General features: G+C 50.8%; 2 protein-coding genes across 14 annotated transcripts in view; both read left to right on the top strand.

The window, feature by feature from the left end:
• Positions 1 to 5,895, top strand: part of mbnl2 (muscleblind-like splicing regulator 2) — a 41,317-nt gene extending 35,422 nt beyond the window's left edge. For 6 of the 13 annotated variants that reach the window (XM_030086564.1, XM_030086566.1, XM_030086567.1 and 3 more), the window contains one exon: positions 2,821 to 5,895. In XM_030086564.1, coding sequence (XP_029942424.1) covers positions 2,821 to 2,945 — 125 coding nt within the window. In that variant the 3' untranslated portion in view covers positions 2,946 to 5,895. Of the gene's footprint in view, positions 1 to 463; positions 559 to 2,820 lie in introns of all 13 variants that reach the window. The other 7 variants (XM_030086570.1, XM_030086568.1, XM_030086575.1 and 4 more) reach the window with 2 other exon arrangements.
• Positions 5,896 to 7,302: 1,407 nt separating this feature from the next.
• Positions 7,303 to 15,152, top strand: LOC115384247 (ras-related protein Rap-2a-like). The gene is made up of 2 exons (XM_030086584.1): positions 7,303 to 7,978; positions 14,083 to 15,152. Exons 1-2 carry the CDS (start codon positions 7,665 to 7,667, stop codon positions 14,318 to 14,320), a joined length of 552 nt encoding a protein of 183 aa, XP_029942444.1. The 5' UTR covers positions 7,303 to 7,664; the 3' UTR covers positions 14,321 to 15,152.
• Positions 15,153 to 15,259: the final 107 nt, after the last annotated feature.

Below are 15,259 nucleotides of genomic sequence, written 5' to 3'. Positions count from 1 at the left end.
AACGCTGTCATTGATTCATTGTAATCAGTGTCTGGTGCTCCTTAGCTTCTCTGGGAAAAGCAGCCAACTGATTTTCCATATAAATTTCCTTACTTGTGATTGTAATCAGCTTCTCTCCTCTTGTTTTTTTTGTTTTGTTTTGTTTTTTTTTTTCTCCCATGCTCTCTTTTTTTCTTTCCTTCCTCCTTTCTTTCTGTCCTCCCCGCTTTGCATTGTGAATGGTTGCATGCCATCTGCCGGCGTAACCCTAACGATGGCTCGCTGGCTCTCCGTAACATCCGCCATCGCCACCACCAACACCAACACCAACGACTACAACAAACAACAATAAACAATGCACACACCCACACCACATCCATCTGTTACCACGGTTACCACGATGCTCCACCTCATTGCTGCCACCTCCTCCTCCTCCTCCTTCCTCCTCCTCCTCCCTCTCCCCTTTCCTCCCCTCCAAACAAAGTCCCAATGATGTACAGTGCTACGCCTGCTACTGTCTCTGCAGCAACAACTCCTGCCACAAGTGTCCCCTACGCAGCAACAGCACCAGCCAATCAGGTTTGCTCCTTTTAAAGCTTTCTTTCATCAGTCCCCGGAGCTCTGGGGAAGTGCTGCCGGCGGCTGAGCCCACGCCCAGCCGCTCCCTCGGAAAAATCCCCCAGCATGCACTTCTTCAGAGCTCCCACATTTGCAAGTCGTAGTTGTGTTGTGTTGCACTACTTCCTTGTTTTTTTGTTTTGTTTTGTTTTGTTTTTGTTTTGCATGTTCGGTTTTTATTCTCCTCTTCTCTCGATGTTGTCACGCGAGCCTCTCCATGTGCAGCGGGGGCTTCATCTGTACTGCTTGTGTGCTCTGCAAACACACACACACACACACACACACACACACACATCTCAAAGCAAACACACACACACAGCCACCGTGTCAGGTCCTCATTTCCCTCATTTCACCTCTTTACCGTTCCCCTGCTTGCTGCGGCCTCACAACATAGCGTTGACACACACACACACACACACACACACACACACACACACACACACACACACACACACACACACACACACACACGCAGCTGGCAGTCGTTTCCTGGTTAGAGGTGCTTCGAGGACACGTGAGGAACGTTCCACAGGTACCGAGCCAAACGGTTTGCGATGGTCAGGGATGTCAGTCGGCCATGTTCAGGACGACCACCCGTCTGCAGGACTCTCGAGCGTCGTCGCCCCTCATTGGCCGGCGGTGCGCGCGCTTCCCGTGAGTCACCGTCTCCTCCTGTAATTGGCATGCAGCAGCAGTAGCGGCAGGAAGCGGAGCCGCTCTTTAAAGATGCATGTGGGACGAGGAGGCCGAGAAGCACTGACGTCAGCCTCCGCTGTCTGTCTCCGTCCGTCCCTCCTCCTCCTCCTCCTCCTCCTCCTCCTCCTCCTCCTCCTCCTCCTCCTTAACCCTTCTCATCCTCAGCTGTGCTGCAAACAGCACACGCCTTGTTTACCAGCCCCGTCACAATCCTTTGGTTTTGAGTGAACACACTGGCAGACTGTTGCTGCAGACGCCTCCAACAGGCCGGAGTTGGCCCGCTCACGTTTCCCCCTCACCGCCGGCCGGCGACGCCACGCGGCGTCTCTGCCGCAGACGTGCGTCGAGGTTCACAGTCTGGTCAACTCGCGACCCCCCCCCCCCCCCCCCCCCCCCCCCCCCCCCGCCCCGAACCGTCAGTGTGACACGACGGGCAGCGGCCAATCAGACGGGCCGGCGCGCCGCACACGTTTCGCCCAGCGCTGAAGACAGCCGCGGCGGCGTTTGTGAAGCTGCAGCGCCCTCTGCTGGCCTGACGCTGCAGCTCTTCAGGAGGCTTCAGGCTCACCCAGTCACACAGTTCACACCAGATTCTTCTCATTTCCTGTAACCTGCACGCAGGGAGAACATGGAAACTCCACAAACCACGCTCTCTGGATTTCGTCACGCTCGTTTCCCCTCATCCTCTCCATCCTCTGCCGCCTCACCGCGACGGCGCCGTCTTCCTCACGCCGCTCGTATCGCCGCAACGAATCCACGGCAAACAGGAGCCACAAACAGCTCCTGCCATTTGTTTGCGCCGTCCCATCCAGTTTAATCCCGCCCATCTGGCGCCCGCCGCCGTCTTTCCTTGGCGCCGCGGGGCCGCTCTTCCTCTCCGTGCGCATCGCTCGCTCTCCCTCCGCGCCGGCCTTCTGTGATGTGTGACCGGCGGCTTCTGTCCTCTGTCTGTTAACAAGCAACCGCGCCGCTTTGTTGTGCGATGGCTCGCTGCCAGTGGCACCCCCACACACACACACACTCACACACACACACACACACTCACACACCCTGCCGGCAGCTCCTCTACCTGTCTTTCCTTCCTTCTCTCTCTCTCTCTCTCTCTCTTTGTTGAGCGGTGGATTAGCCTCTATCTCCTGAGCAGCGAACACACACAGAGGTGACCGCAGCGGGTCAAGAAGAAGCTTCTCCTGCCCGCCGTCGCCACACGGCACCAGACAAGGCGGCGTTTTCACCGATGGCAGCGAAGGGGCCGTCGGCGGCCGATATTCAGCCCTCCAGGACTCGGCGTGCTTCAGAGAAAGTAGAACGGAGTGACTCCAGACCCAGACCTTTCAGATTCAGATTTCCACTCTGGAAGTCGTGTGCTGGGTGGACTGACTTTGTTTGAAGCACACCGAGGCTGGAATCGATCCGACGCCCCGCATTCCTCCCGCTCGCTGCCCATCGGATGCGTTCAGCCTCCGTAGAGCTTCAGCGGCGTTCTCCTCCCGCCTGACGCCGTCTCTGTGGTCTCCTGTCTTGCAGATCATCCTGAAGTGAGCGTCGGGAAGGGAGCGGAGTGTCACGAAGCCGCACTAGGAAACCCAAAACAGCCCCTGTGTAAATACTACCTGGCCTCTCCCATAGAGGTCCAGCAACCTGCATGCTAAGAGTGTAACACTTCAGTTTAACCATAAGAACTGCAGTGCCGGTGTAACACACACAGAAAAAAACCGAAAAAAAAAAAGAACATATACTATATGTTAAAAAAAAAAAACAACTATTAACATGAAAAAGTCCAAAATATTCTGATGTATAGACCATACATAGACACACTATAGAGGTCATTTAACCGTGGATCCCCGTCTATTTATTCTACCAACCTCTGCACAACGTTGGACAGGAAGCACTCAGACTGAGAGGAGCGGCTGAGGACTGGCGCACCACCACACCTTCACCCCTCCTCTCCTCCTCCTTGAATGTCCTCGGGCCAGACGGGCTCGCGTTTTCTCAACGTGACCCCCCAACCCCCCACCCCCACCGCCTGCTGCTGCTCTGCTGCTCCCCGCCAACTTCCCGCCTCCGGCGGCATCTGGCCAAAGCCCGGCGGACTCCACCCGCCGGCGCGCGTCAGCCAGTCCCTCCACCTTCGCACGCCCGCCGGAACGGCGGGCGTTTTGGCGCCGGGGTCCGTGCCAAGCAAGGGCTGAAGAAAAGACGCACCAAGCCTCTCGTGTGTGTGTGTGTGTGTGTGTGCGCGTGCGTGCAGCAGCATCTGGAGCATCTGGAGCCTGATGGGTCTGCCGGCAGACTGGGACCTGAAGCACCGGGTCTGGGAGAAAAGGGGGCTTACTGTGTGTGTGTGCGTGCGCGTGTATGTGTGTGTAGGGGGAAGGGGAAGGTTGAGGGATTTAAGTGCTAAACAAACAAAAAAAAAAACAAGTTAAAAAAAACCAACAAAAAAAACCCACCCCCGTTTGACGCCGCTGGTCAAACACGAAGCTGACTTGAACTTGGACTGGAGGGCTATCTGTGAGCGTCGGTCGTCCTGTCCAACCCCACCATCACCGATAATCCTGTTCCATTTTAGAAAACTGTAGAAGTGCCTAAAAAGATGCTCATCAACAACAACGACGGCGGCGGCGGCGGCGCGCCGCGTCCGGAGCGTATCAGAGGTCCGGCGCCGGCTCGGAGCCGCCCGGCCCCTTTATTTCCTCCGGACGGCGCTCCGGAGTGACAAAGACAGAAAACGACAAATCAAAAATAGCTTTGTAGGACGTCTGGTGCGCCATCGTTTCTTTCCATGGGTTTGAGTAGTTTACATGAGGAGAAAAAAAAACAACAACCACGTATTGTAAACTGTGTAATGTACGTAAAGTGTCTCTTACTTTGAGAGTTTCTATTCATGGTTTTAGAAATGTACCCAGAGTTATTTAAAGATTTGTGTTGTGTCTACTATCAAGGTATGTTTGGACCCCCTCCCCACCAAAAAAAAACACAAAAAAAAAACAAACAAAACAAGAAAACTCCACCTCCCTGAACATTTGTTTTCAATCCATGTTCTTTTTTTTTTATGATTTAACTCACAAAACTAAATTTAATGTAGATTCATGGTGCTTGATTAACATTGACAATCCACAACCACACCAGTGGGAGAAAAGTGTGTCTGTCGGTTGTTTTCTGGGTTCCCATCGTCCCCTCACCCATTCTTGATTTGTTGGTAACCTTGGTGGCAGGTGGTAAAAGTTCTATTTTGTTGTAATTTATCTTACTCTTGCTCAAATTTTAGTCCGATACGATGTTGTAAACTATTCTATTTTGACATGAATGTAATTTATTGAGCTGCGCCACGTGCTGCACGGCTGCTAAGTTTTTCAAAACACGAAGGGCCGAGCCCCGTCAGGTCGGCCAGCGAAAAGCCGCGCACACGCCCGAGGGGGCGGGGCTTAGCGAGCAGCCGCCGGATCTTTTCTTGCCTTCTCATCGATTTAAAGGTCCGGGCGTTGCAGTTCATGGGTACAGCCGTAGAGTCGCTTGTGTTGTTGGAGAAAAAAAAAAAAAAAAAAAAAAAGATACAAAACGAAACAAAAAAAAAACAAAAAGTTTATTGTATAGATGACATTTTACCAAAAAAATGTATGAAAATCTAAAAAAAAAAAAAAGATGTACTTTTCACTCTAGTATAATAGTATTTCATAACAATATTAAGTTGTTGCCGTGGCAACCAAATGTTGCGATTACTAAAGTTGGGTATTTTTGTAAATGACATTGTCGAGTTTTTTGTTTGTTTTTGTTTTGTTCATTTTTTTTTTCTTTTTTTTGCTAGAACACTGTACACAAGGTAGATTGTAAAGAAGATCTGAACATTTCTTATTCTTCACTGAGATTATGACAATGACGTAATATTTTCCTTAGCGGATCGCAGCCTCTGTAGAGCTGCGACTGTAACACTTAGAGATTTAAACTCATCAATGTTACATAGATTACATATATATATATAGATTTAAATATATATATATATATATATACAAGAACTAAATAATCTATAAATGAATAAGTTGAGATGTACAACTCCTCCCCTTGACGACGGACCTTCAGGTTCCACTCGGAGACCTTTTTTGCGTTTAGGATTGCACTTGCACTTGTTTTCATTTCCTTCAGTTTCCACCGAGTTCGGACGAGTAAATGATCCGGTTGATGCTCTCTGATTCAACATGTTGCATGGACAAACGAAACTTTTTTTTTCTTTTTATTACTTAAGACGATAACGTGAATGTTTTCAGTGAAAAAAAAAACAAACAACAACAACAAAACCCACAATTGCCCTTGTGTATGGAATCCTGTTGAGATGTAATGTTTCTTTTCTTCTTTTTTTTTTTTTTTTTTTTTAATGTGTCTGAGAAGATTGACTGATGGTTGGAGAAAAAAAGAAACGAGTCAAACATAAGCACTTTCTGAGCAGTTGGTCAACTGAGCAGACTCAGCTTATCCAAACACTTTGCCTTATCTTGAGTCCATCGTGCTTAAGGTTTTATGTTTTTAAGGAATCTCTTGCGGAGACGGGAAGCGGTCTCTCCTCTCAAAGCCCTTCGTTTAAGACGTTTATCTTTATATCTTTTTTTTTTTTTTTTTTAAACTAGCGTCACAGAGCCAAAGGGTGTTGAAGTGGCTGCGAACCATCAACCAGTCTTTTCTCTCAAATCTGTGTCCCGCGGCCTGTGGAGGGATTCCCGGCTTCAGGCAGCAGGGGGCGCCACACAGGAGGCAGCCTGTTATCAACAGACAAATGATTTGACAAGAAGGCCCTCATTGGAATTTGAGGTTCACTGTAATCATTTTTAAATGTTTTCTTTCTCTCTCTCTCTCCTTTTTTTTTTTTTTTTTTTTTTTTGCATATATTTTGTGCTATTTTATGTTTCTATAGTCGAATGTTTCTTTGGTTCCAGCAAGATAGTGTAAAATCTATTGAAAGAAAGAAATAAAGAAAATGAAAGAAATGCATTTGAGTTTGTTGTCTGTGTCACACGCTGCAGATTGCTCTGCTCACCAGAAGAGCTCAGCGCCTGGAAGATGATGAAGATGAAGATAAGGCTGAAGACTGGGACTGCTCCTCTCCATTATTTATCTTCTGACTCATTTCCTGTTACTGTTGGGAAGCAGTTTTGGGAGGAAAGGGGAATTCTATGAGGGGTTATTAATACCACCAGCATGACGCACGCGTGGAATCTGAATTTGAGTGCCCTCTGAATTTATGTGAGGATTTCAGAAAAACTGCCTTGCTACAATTCTTTTTACAACCAAATCAAGACTGAATCTGACCTCCTTATTTCAGTCTTTTTTTTTTTTTTTTTTTATTGTTTGGCAGTACATTAAACAAAAATCTAAAATGTGAGAGATGAAATGAAAAGAAGGAGGCGAGACATTGGCGTTGTGATTAGCATTCTCAGTTGTGGGTTCGAATCCTGGCCTGGCCTTTCTGGGAGCTCCGGTTTCCTCCAACAATGAGGTTCTCTGGTGACAACTGATCACAAGTGTGAATGTGTGTGTGTGTGTATGTGTGGTTGGTGATGGATGGATGATGGATGCAAGGATGGATGATGGATGGATGCAAATGAAATAAGAGAAACAGTTCAGAGAGAAAATTGTAAAGGGCTGCAGAAAAGCAGAGAAACTCTAATGAAGAAGAAAAACCTGCTGCAGGTTTTTATCTTTGTTGCACAGAAACATGATTCATCTTCTACACCAGCTCGTCTCCTAACAGGAAGGTTTGATTCTGAATCTAGAGAGACATTTTTTAATGAGATGTTTAAATCTTTAAAGTGTGCTTTTGCATCTCACTGAATGTGTGTTTTTTTCTTCTTCTTGTCTGCTCTCGCTGAGGCGCTGCAGAGTCCTCCTTTCTTCCCTTTGTCATGTGGCACTAATCAGCCGCCATACATTCTGGGAGCATCCAGTGCACGCGCCGCCGCCGCCGCCGCCGCCGCGGATCCAGAGGCGTGGATCGACTCCCAGCTCCCCCCTCCCTTTACCCCTGCCTCCGACCCCCCCGGACCCGCCGCGCGGAGACATGTAGCCTCGTGTTCGGTCGGCGCGTACGAAGATGTGCCGTCTCGCTGGGTCTAATAATAGCCGCCCTTCTTCTCGCCGCCCCGCCGCCTTATTGCATTATGGATGCCGCCGGAGCGGCGTCCCGTCCAGATAGCGTGGGAACGAGTCAGTGAGGCTGCGGCTCCGATGCTCCAGCAGCAGCAGCAGCAGCAGCAGCAGCAGCAGCAGCAGCAGCATCCCCTGCCCCCCTTCTCCTCCGCCTGCTCCGCCCGGGCCATGCCCGCAGTGTGAGCCCGCTGCCCCGGCTCCCCGGTTCCTCGTCCCGGTTCCGCGGCGGCGCCATGCGGGAGTACAAGGTGGTGGTGCTCGGCAGCGGCGGGGTGGGCAAGTCGGCGCTCACCGTGCAGTTCGTCACCGGGACCTTCATCGAGAAGTACGACCCCACCATCGAAGATTTCTACCGAAAGGAGATCGAGGTGGACTCCTCCCCGTCCGTGCTGGAGATCCTGGACACGGCCGGTACCGAGCAGTTCGCCTCCATGCGGGACCTGTACATCCGGAACGGCCAGGGCTTCATCCTGGTCTACAGCCTGGTCAACCAGCAGAGCTTCCAGGACATCAAGCCCATGAGGGACCAGATCATCCGGGTAAAGAGGTCAGTCCACTCCCGAGCCCCCCAGAGGAGAACCTCAGGGAGCCCTTCTGGAGCCCTTCTCATTTACTGCTTTTTATTTCTCAGAATAATCATTTAAATCATTTACTGTCAGTCCCCGGGTGCTGACTGGAACATGGAAAATGAATATTTTAGCACCACTCCTGTGTGTGTTTGTGTAATTACAGCTCTACGCTTTTAATTCATCTCCCGTCTTCATATTTCAGCTGAAGGTTCGTTCTTACACGTTATTTTTCCCCCTTTCCCTGACCGAAAAGCTCCCATCTGCTGCAGAGGAGTCCCACACGGAGCCCTACCGGAGCCACTCGTGTGACCACAGTTTTGCTTTGTTTTAGCAGCCATTTGAAGGACGGGCATCTTGTCGTCAGTCGAAATCCTTCACCCAGAGGAAGCTGTTCCCCTCATGCTGTTTTACAGCACAGCTTGGAGCCGGTGATCTTAGAAAACATCCTCTCTCCGCCATGTGTGTGTAATTACAGCGCTGTGCTTGTTTATTTGCCTTCTTCACGCATCGCTATTTATCACGCGCGGACCTGGTGTGCATGTTTTTATCTGATACATGTTGTTCTGGTCGTTTGTATTTCTTCCCGCACTCTGTTCCAGTCTCAGAGAGGTCTCAGAATCCAGAGGAGTCCCACCTGGAGCCCCTCTCGGGCCACCTAACGTTGAGTCCTCCCCCCTCGTCCTTCGTGAGAAGCCGCCGCCGCCGCCGGCTCATGTGTTCCCCATCAGAGCTCCAGCTGCAGCTCACCTGTCAGATCTCAACCCGCTGAACTCCTGCCGGGCTTGATGTTCACTCTCACACATGACTAAACTCAGGACGGCTCCGATCGCTTCAGTCCATTACTCAACAAATCCACTGAGCTCATCTCCGGGCTGGAGGGCGGAGGAGACGCCGGGGTCTCTCCCTTTCATTCTGGTCGCAGTTTGCATGTTAAGATTTCTCTTTTTTTTAAATCCTGGGCGATCAAAAACAGGCTGCACATGGTTAATACGATGCTGCCCCATGACTGGTGGAGACAAAGGAGCCTGTTGTGTGATTTCAGCTGTAATGAGTTCAATCTGAACGTCCTGGAGGCCTCAGAAATACTGCTGCTTTCATGTTTGGGACAATAAATTACTTTTTTTTTTTTTTTTTTTCCAGTATCAATGGGTCGTATGAGGAAATGGTAGTTTGTCTGCGCCCTGCTCACCTTTAACACTTGAGTTGTGGTAAAGTGAGTCACTGGGTGAAGCGAGAAGCTGATCTCAGTACTGCATGAAGTGACTCATGCTCCTGCGTCCCGGGTCGCCGTCTGACGGCTTCTGCCGGAAGAGTTTTGACCCGTGAAGCCGGCTGCGGCGTTTTTCCAGTCGCGGAGGCCGGCGGAGAGCGAGAGAGGAGAGCGAGAGAGAGCGAGAGAGAGAGAGAGAGGGCCCAATGCACCGGGGAACTCCTGCAAAATGAATAATATAATGAGGGGCGAAGCGGCAGCCGCCACCCAAAGCTGCTGCTGCTGCTGCTGCTGCCTACGCTGCACCAGCCGCTGCTGTCCTCCTGTGTGTGTGTGTGTGTGTGTGCCCATAAATATTTCATCCTTTTATTTCACACTGCTGTGGCTTTCGGGCAGCCGTTCCTACTGTAAGCGCGGAGCTGCAGATGAGCTCACAGTCAGAAAGCGGCGTTAGCGACGACGGTGGAACAGTCCGGCCTTCGTTCTCACGCGTCGTGACGGCTCCATCGTCGCAGGGAGTCTCAGTTTGAATGCATCTGAAGACAAACACACACTGCGGCCCCGGTCGCCTCGGTTAAACCCTCCAGCTCCTGCTTTCCATTAGCCGCCTTCGGGAGGTCCGCCTCCCCCCCCTCCTCCTCCTCCCTGACTTGTTGCTGAGCCAGCAGCAGGAACCAGCAGCGCCACGCCGGGGATGCAGTTCCTGCCCGCTCTCTCCACGTCTCTTAATGGGATTGTGTGGGGTTGGAAGCCAAGAAGACATCAGGCCTCCATTAGGGACTGGCGTAAACCCCGAGCGCTCGCGATGCTGTGGGAAACAGGAAGTTGGATCCCGAACGCCGCTGGAGTTAAACCGTGGAGCGTTAACCGCGGAACTGGGTCCCGTGCGAGCCGCTATCAGTGGAAACATCTGGGCGCAGCCCTCCGCACGATCTGCCGATCTCCCAGCATGCACGTGGAGGAGGAAGTGCCTTCAAAGGTCCGGAGCTGCGTCTCCACGCTGCACTGATGCTGTGTCTAATGGCAGGAGGCGAGCATCACGCGCCGCCGAGTGGGACGAGGGCGGAGGGGGCCGGCCGCCTCTTCCCAGGGGGCAACGGGGCAACTTCCTCACTTCAGTGTGAGGAGAACTTTTCTTTTTTTTTAAATCGTGATTAATCACATCATTCCCACAGTTCATCACGCTTTGAACTGCAGTTTTCACCCCAAACATCAGTCCAAACGGTCCGCTCAGAAGATGATTTAAAGTCGTTGTTGAAGTTTCGGCTCCGCGACTTCCTGCAGCCACTGCTTTCTGACCAGAGCGTCCTGATCGGGAATCAAACGCCGGGGAAGAATTCCCTTTTCGACCTGGTTGTATTTTTCTTTCAAAATAAAGCGCCGTGTAGAACGACTTAATGCAACGTCTATGATAAAAAAATACAGTTTTCAAACTGAAACAAAGCCTAAATATATGATTAATCGCGTTTAGGAATAATAATTTTTTGTAATTAATCACGATTAATGCGATTAACTCTGACAGCCCTCATAATTAAGTGAACCGCGTTTGTTCCAGTTTAGGGAGTTCCCCCTGGAGCCCCTCAAGGGCCACTGGACTTAAAGCATCAACAGAAAACTGTGCATGTGTGTGTGTGTGTGTGTGTGTGCAGCATATTTTCTTCATCCTCCCCTCTCATCGCTTGCAGAACTGAGTTGTGGCTTCAATATTCATGTAAAACACGGCAGCAGAATCATTTCCATGTTTCCCAGCATCCCCTTGTCCGACGCAGGAGATCCTTCATCTCAAAGCAGATGTTTTGTTTCTGAAGTCAAAGAGAGGCGAGTGTATTGTCGCAAACGTATTAACATCAGAGTGAAACTCCCAAAAAAAAGGTTATGATTTGTGCAGAAACCAAAGAGTTCCCGTCTTCTGACCTCCGGATGGTCTGCAGATCGGCTTTGATGTGAATGTTGGAAATTCCCACATTTCAACCGTCATCACAGCTGAGAAACGACATGTGCGGCGCACGTGTGTTTTTCTTCTTTTTTTTTGGGTTCCTGATCAATTTCCAGAGTGAAGTCTGTCGTTTCACTCCTGCTTTGGGTCACTCTGCATCACCCGAGGACCGACCGGGCGACGGCGAGGGGCCGCTTCGGGCGTTAATCATCTGCAGATGCAGCGTAAAGATGGCCGCCGCTTCTTTTTTGGTAGTTTGTCGGTGTTTTACCGGCGCCGCGGGGCTCGTGAATGCCGGCCGGTGAAGTCACCGGAGCTGCTTAACGCAGCAGGTTACCTTTAACAGGCCCGTGGAGCCTCCGGGCCGAGTGGAAAATGTGGAGGCAGATGTCCCAGGATGCAACGCTGCAACCTGTGGAGGCGGCTGCCTCGCGGACGCTCTCTCACGGCCGGCCGGAATGATCAGTATCCTCATTTATTCCTTCAGTGGCTTAAACGTCGAGCTTTAAATGAAGATTTTCACTCACTTTGTTCCAGTTTTCTTTGAGAATTGATATTTTGTGTGAGTGTGTGTGTGTGTGTGTGTGTGTGTGTGTGAGTGTGTGTGTTGGACAGTGCAGCAGGAAGAAAATGTCAAGCTGCAGGGAAGTCTCTGGCATTTCGGCCTCTCCCGGCTTGTTTGTCGAGCAATTAGAGTGAAAATGGCCTCCATCATTTATAACGACGGCGGCGTTCCGAGGAGCTTTCTTCCTCCTGTGGGGTCGCCTGATTCCAGCGCCGCGCTCCGCCCTCCGCCCTCCCGCCTCCGCCCTGCAGCCCCGGGGCTCGCTGGGATGTGCCAGCTCGTTTCCACGCCGCAGCTTCCCCCCCCCCCCCCCCCCCCAGCTGAGCAGCATGGCAGCGGGCCACCAATTTGTAGATAAGAGCCCGGTTCTCGATAGCAGCAGCAGATCAATAAGCCCAGCTTGGAGAGAGCACTTAGCAGTGAGCGATGGCCCGGGCTGTTAGCCGCTCCGTGTCATTACCTGTCGGGGAATATACGCCCGCTGTAACGGACGCTCTGTAATTATTCAGTCCGAGGAAACATGAAGGAGAAGCCAAATCAAAGGACTGGAGAATCATTTTAAAGACATTTTTTGAAGTTGGGAACTGAGAAAGTTTTAGCACCAAAACAGTGTTTTTCCAGGAAAATATTGATGTTTTAACAACTTTTCTAAAGACGAGTGACCCGAGCTGAGATTTCATTTAATTTTTTCATTTTATGAGTTTATTTGGATCATATTTATAAAGTATACCAACCAAAGCAACACCGCTGAAACCCAGGCTGACCGGAAAGCTTTAGGCTGAAGCTACTGAGCTTATACGTGCCGGACCTTTTTACTGTTCAGCATTTATACCAGAGCAAAACAAAACAATCTCAACAACCAATGAGTAGTTAATATTCCAACAAAGAACTAAAAAGAAATAGAACTGCACAAAATATAAATTAAAAAAAACAAACAACAGCAAATACAAAAGAATTCCTGAAGAAAAATTCTTCCTCGCCCATCAATTAATCTTTAGAGCGATGTATATACACCTGTACACGTACTTGCAGATACTGATCCATACACATGCTTTTCAGAGTGGTATCTACAGTGGGTAGTTTGAATTTAAATTTGCCCCTCAAGTCATCTCCTCCTTCTCTCTCTCTCTAAACATTTTTTGTATATTACCAGGAAGTAGGTTATTGCTTGCTTCGTACATGACTTGTGCATTTTTGAATTCTACTATGTCAGTGAGCTTCAGTGTCTGGAGGAGCAGTTCATTCTTGTGATCACAGTAACCTACATTACTGACTATTCTTATTGCTCTTTTTTGCATTGAGCGCAGAGTCTGCAAGTTGCTTTTACAAGTGTTCCCCCCACACCTCCACACAGTCAGCCAGATACGGTGGTATAAGAGCGCAGTACAACATGAATCCTGATTTCTGGTTCAGGATTAATCTTGCTTTACTTAAGACTCCAATACTTCTTGCTAACTTCGATCGAACAGACTTTATACGGGGTTTCCAGCTGAAACTGTGGCCAACAATCACTCCCAGGAAAGGATTTTCAAAAACCCTTTCTACTCCAACACCGTCGATCGTTACCTCAACTTCAGCATTCAGATCTATCTTCCTTTTACCAAACACTATAATTTGATTTTTTTTTAGGATTTAGAGATATTGGTGAGGCTAGCGTTAGCCTCAAAGCCGTGCTGTCAGGGGGAGTTTGGAAAAATCACCCATCATGCAACAGTTTGTGAACGTGCACGCGCACAGCGTTGTGTGCTCGCTGCCATTCCGACTGCGCTGAGCCGCGGCTCGCGGTTCATGCTAGCTGCTGAGCCGCTCTGGCGTCGTAGCGTCAGTCAGAGCGAGACGTGACGCTTGTTAAAAACCTCAAACCGTTCCGATTAGGAGTCGCTTCCTGAACCGCTTATCGCGGTCGGATCGTGTGTTTTGTGTATTTTGGGGCTCTGGGTGTTTCCGAGGGACGGGAGCCGATGCCGGCGCCCCCGCCCCCTCCCCCTCCCCCTCCACCCCCACATGAGAGCAGCACATTAGCTTTATTCAATTATTCAATAACTTATCCCATCACTCTCCCCGGCCTGGTTTTCTTGTATCGACGGCTCGGAGGGGAGAGGACCGGGATCGCCAGCCGCTCGCCGGGGAGAGAGAACGCTCTTGATCCTTTTAAGACGCGCTCAGTGCACGATGGGAGCGGTGCCGAACGGGAAGAGCCGAACCAGCGGCTCTGTGCGGACCCCGCTGGGACCAGACGCCCAGGGAGCGGCGCAGCCCGCCGGGAGGCTGCTCAGTCGCTCCGCTGCTGAAGAATCTCATTGTTTCCTCCTCCTGACGTGGCTCTCTCTCCCTCTCTCTCTCTCTCTCTCTCTCTCTCTCTCTCCGTCAGGTACCAGCAGGTGCCCGTGGTGCTGGTGGGGAACAAGGTGGACCTGGAGGAGGAGCGGGAGGTGTCCCCGAGCGAGGGCCAGGCGCTGGCCGAGGACTGGGGCTGCCCCTTCATGGAGACGTCGGCCAAGAGCAAGACCATGGTGGACGAGCTGTTCGCCGAGATCGTCCGGCAGATGGACTTCTGTCCCCTGCCGGACCGCAGAGAGACCTGCTGCCCCGCCTGCAGCATCCAGTAGCCAGCCGCAAAGGCCCCGTGCAGATTCGTCGGTTTTCAGAGGAAAGACACGCTCTCTCGCTCGTGCTCCGCCCGCCCGCCCGCTCTCTGCGGTCCGCAGTCACACAGGCGCCGTCATTCTGGGAATTGTAGGGAATCACTTAACCGAAGCAGAAGAGGACGAAACAGAAAGGACTCAGACGGAGGCCGGAGTCTTCCTGGACCGCTCACATCCATCACGGAGAGAGTTCCCAGGTTCCCCGAAGGCAGCGCGGTGCCAGAGCCCTGTTAAAAGCCACGGGCAGAGAGGACGACGGCGCTGACGGCCGCCGGGGAGGCGGCCATCGCCCCGAGCGGCGGCGGCGGCACGCAGCCTGACTTCTAACGCCTGGATTTGTCAATTTTAATGCACTTTTGGGACTTTGTGACGGCGCGAGACTCATGACAAGCAACGCCACTGTGAAGGAGTCGTACCGGGAGCGCAGGCCCCAAACACCTACAAACGAATGAATGAATGAATGAACAGAATGTCCATGAAGGAGACCGCACCTTTTCAACAAGGAGGGGGGGTGGGGGAATTCATGCAACGTCAACACGCTGCGGGCGAAGAGTGCATGAAGTCGTACAATCAATCTCACCCAAAGAGACTGCGTCGTCCGGCCCGCCGCTCGGCCAGACTTTGAAATGTAACGACACTTTTCTTTACACCTTACAGACAAATGCAAAATGTGCAAATGCCTTGTTCCATGTACGAAGTGAACATCGGTGTCAGTGTGTAGCCCATCGACCAGTATCTAAAGTCACATGTTAGTGGTTTAAATGTCAGAAACACTTATTTTCAAGAAAAAAATAAATCTTTATGCACAAGGCTGGCGTGTTTACTTCCCTTCTCTCCTTTTACAGTTTGCACTTCTGGTGAAAACACCTTCCAGCGTTGCTCTTTAGCGGCGATCCGGTCTCT

Source organism: Salarias fasciatus, assembly GCF_902148845.1.
Source record: "Salarias fasciatus chromosome 23 unlocalized genomic scaffold, fSalaFa1.1 super_scaffold_20, whole genome shotgun sequence".
NCBI classification, from domain to species: Eukaryota; Metazoa; Chordata; class Actinopteri; order Blenniiformes; family Blenniidae; genus Salarias; species Salarias fasciatus.
The sequence above is the reverse complement of the archived record's forward strand: the minus strand, read 5'-3'. Positions and strand labels throughout refer to the sequence as shown.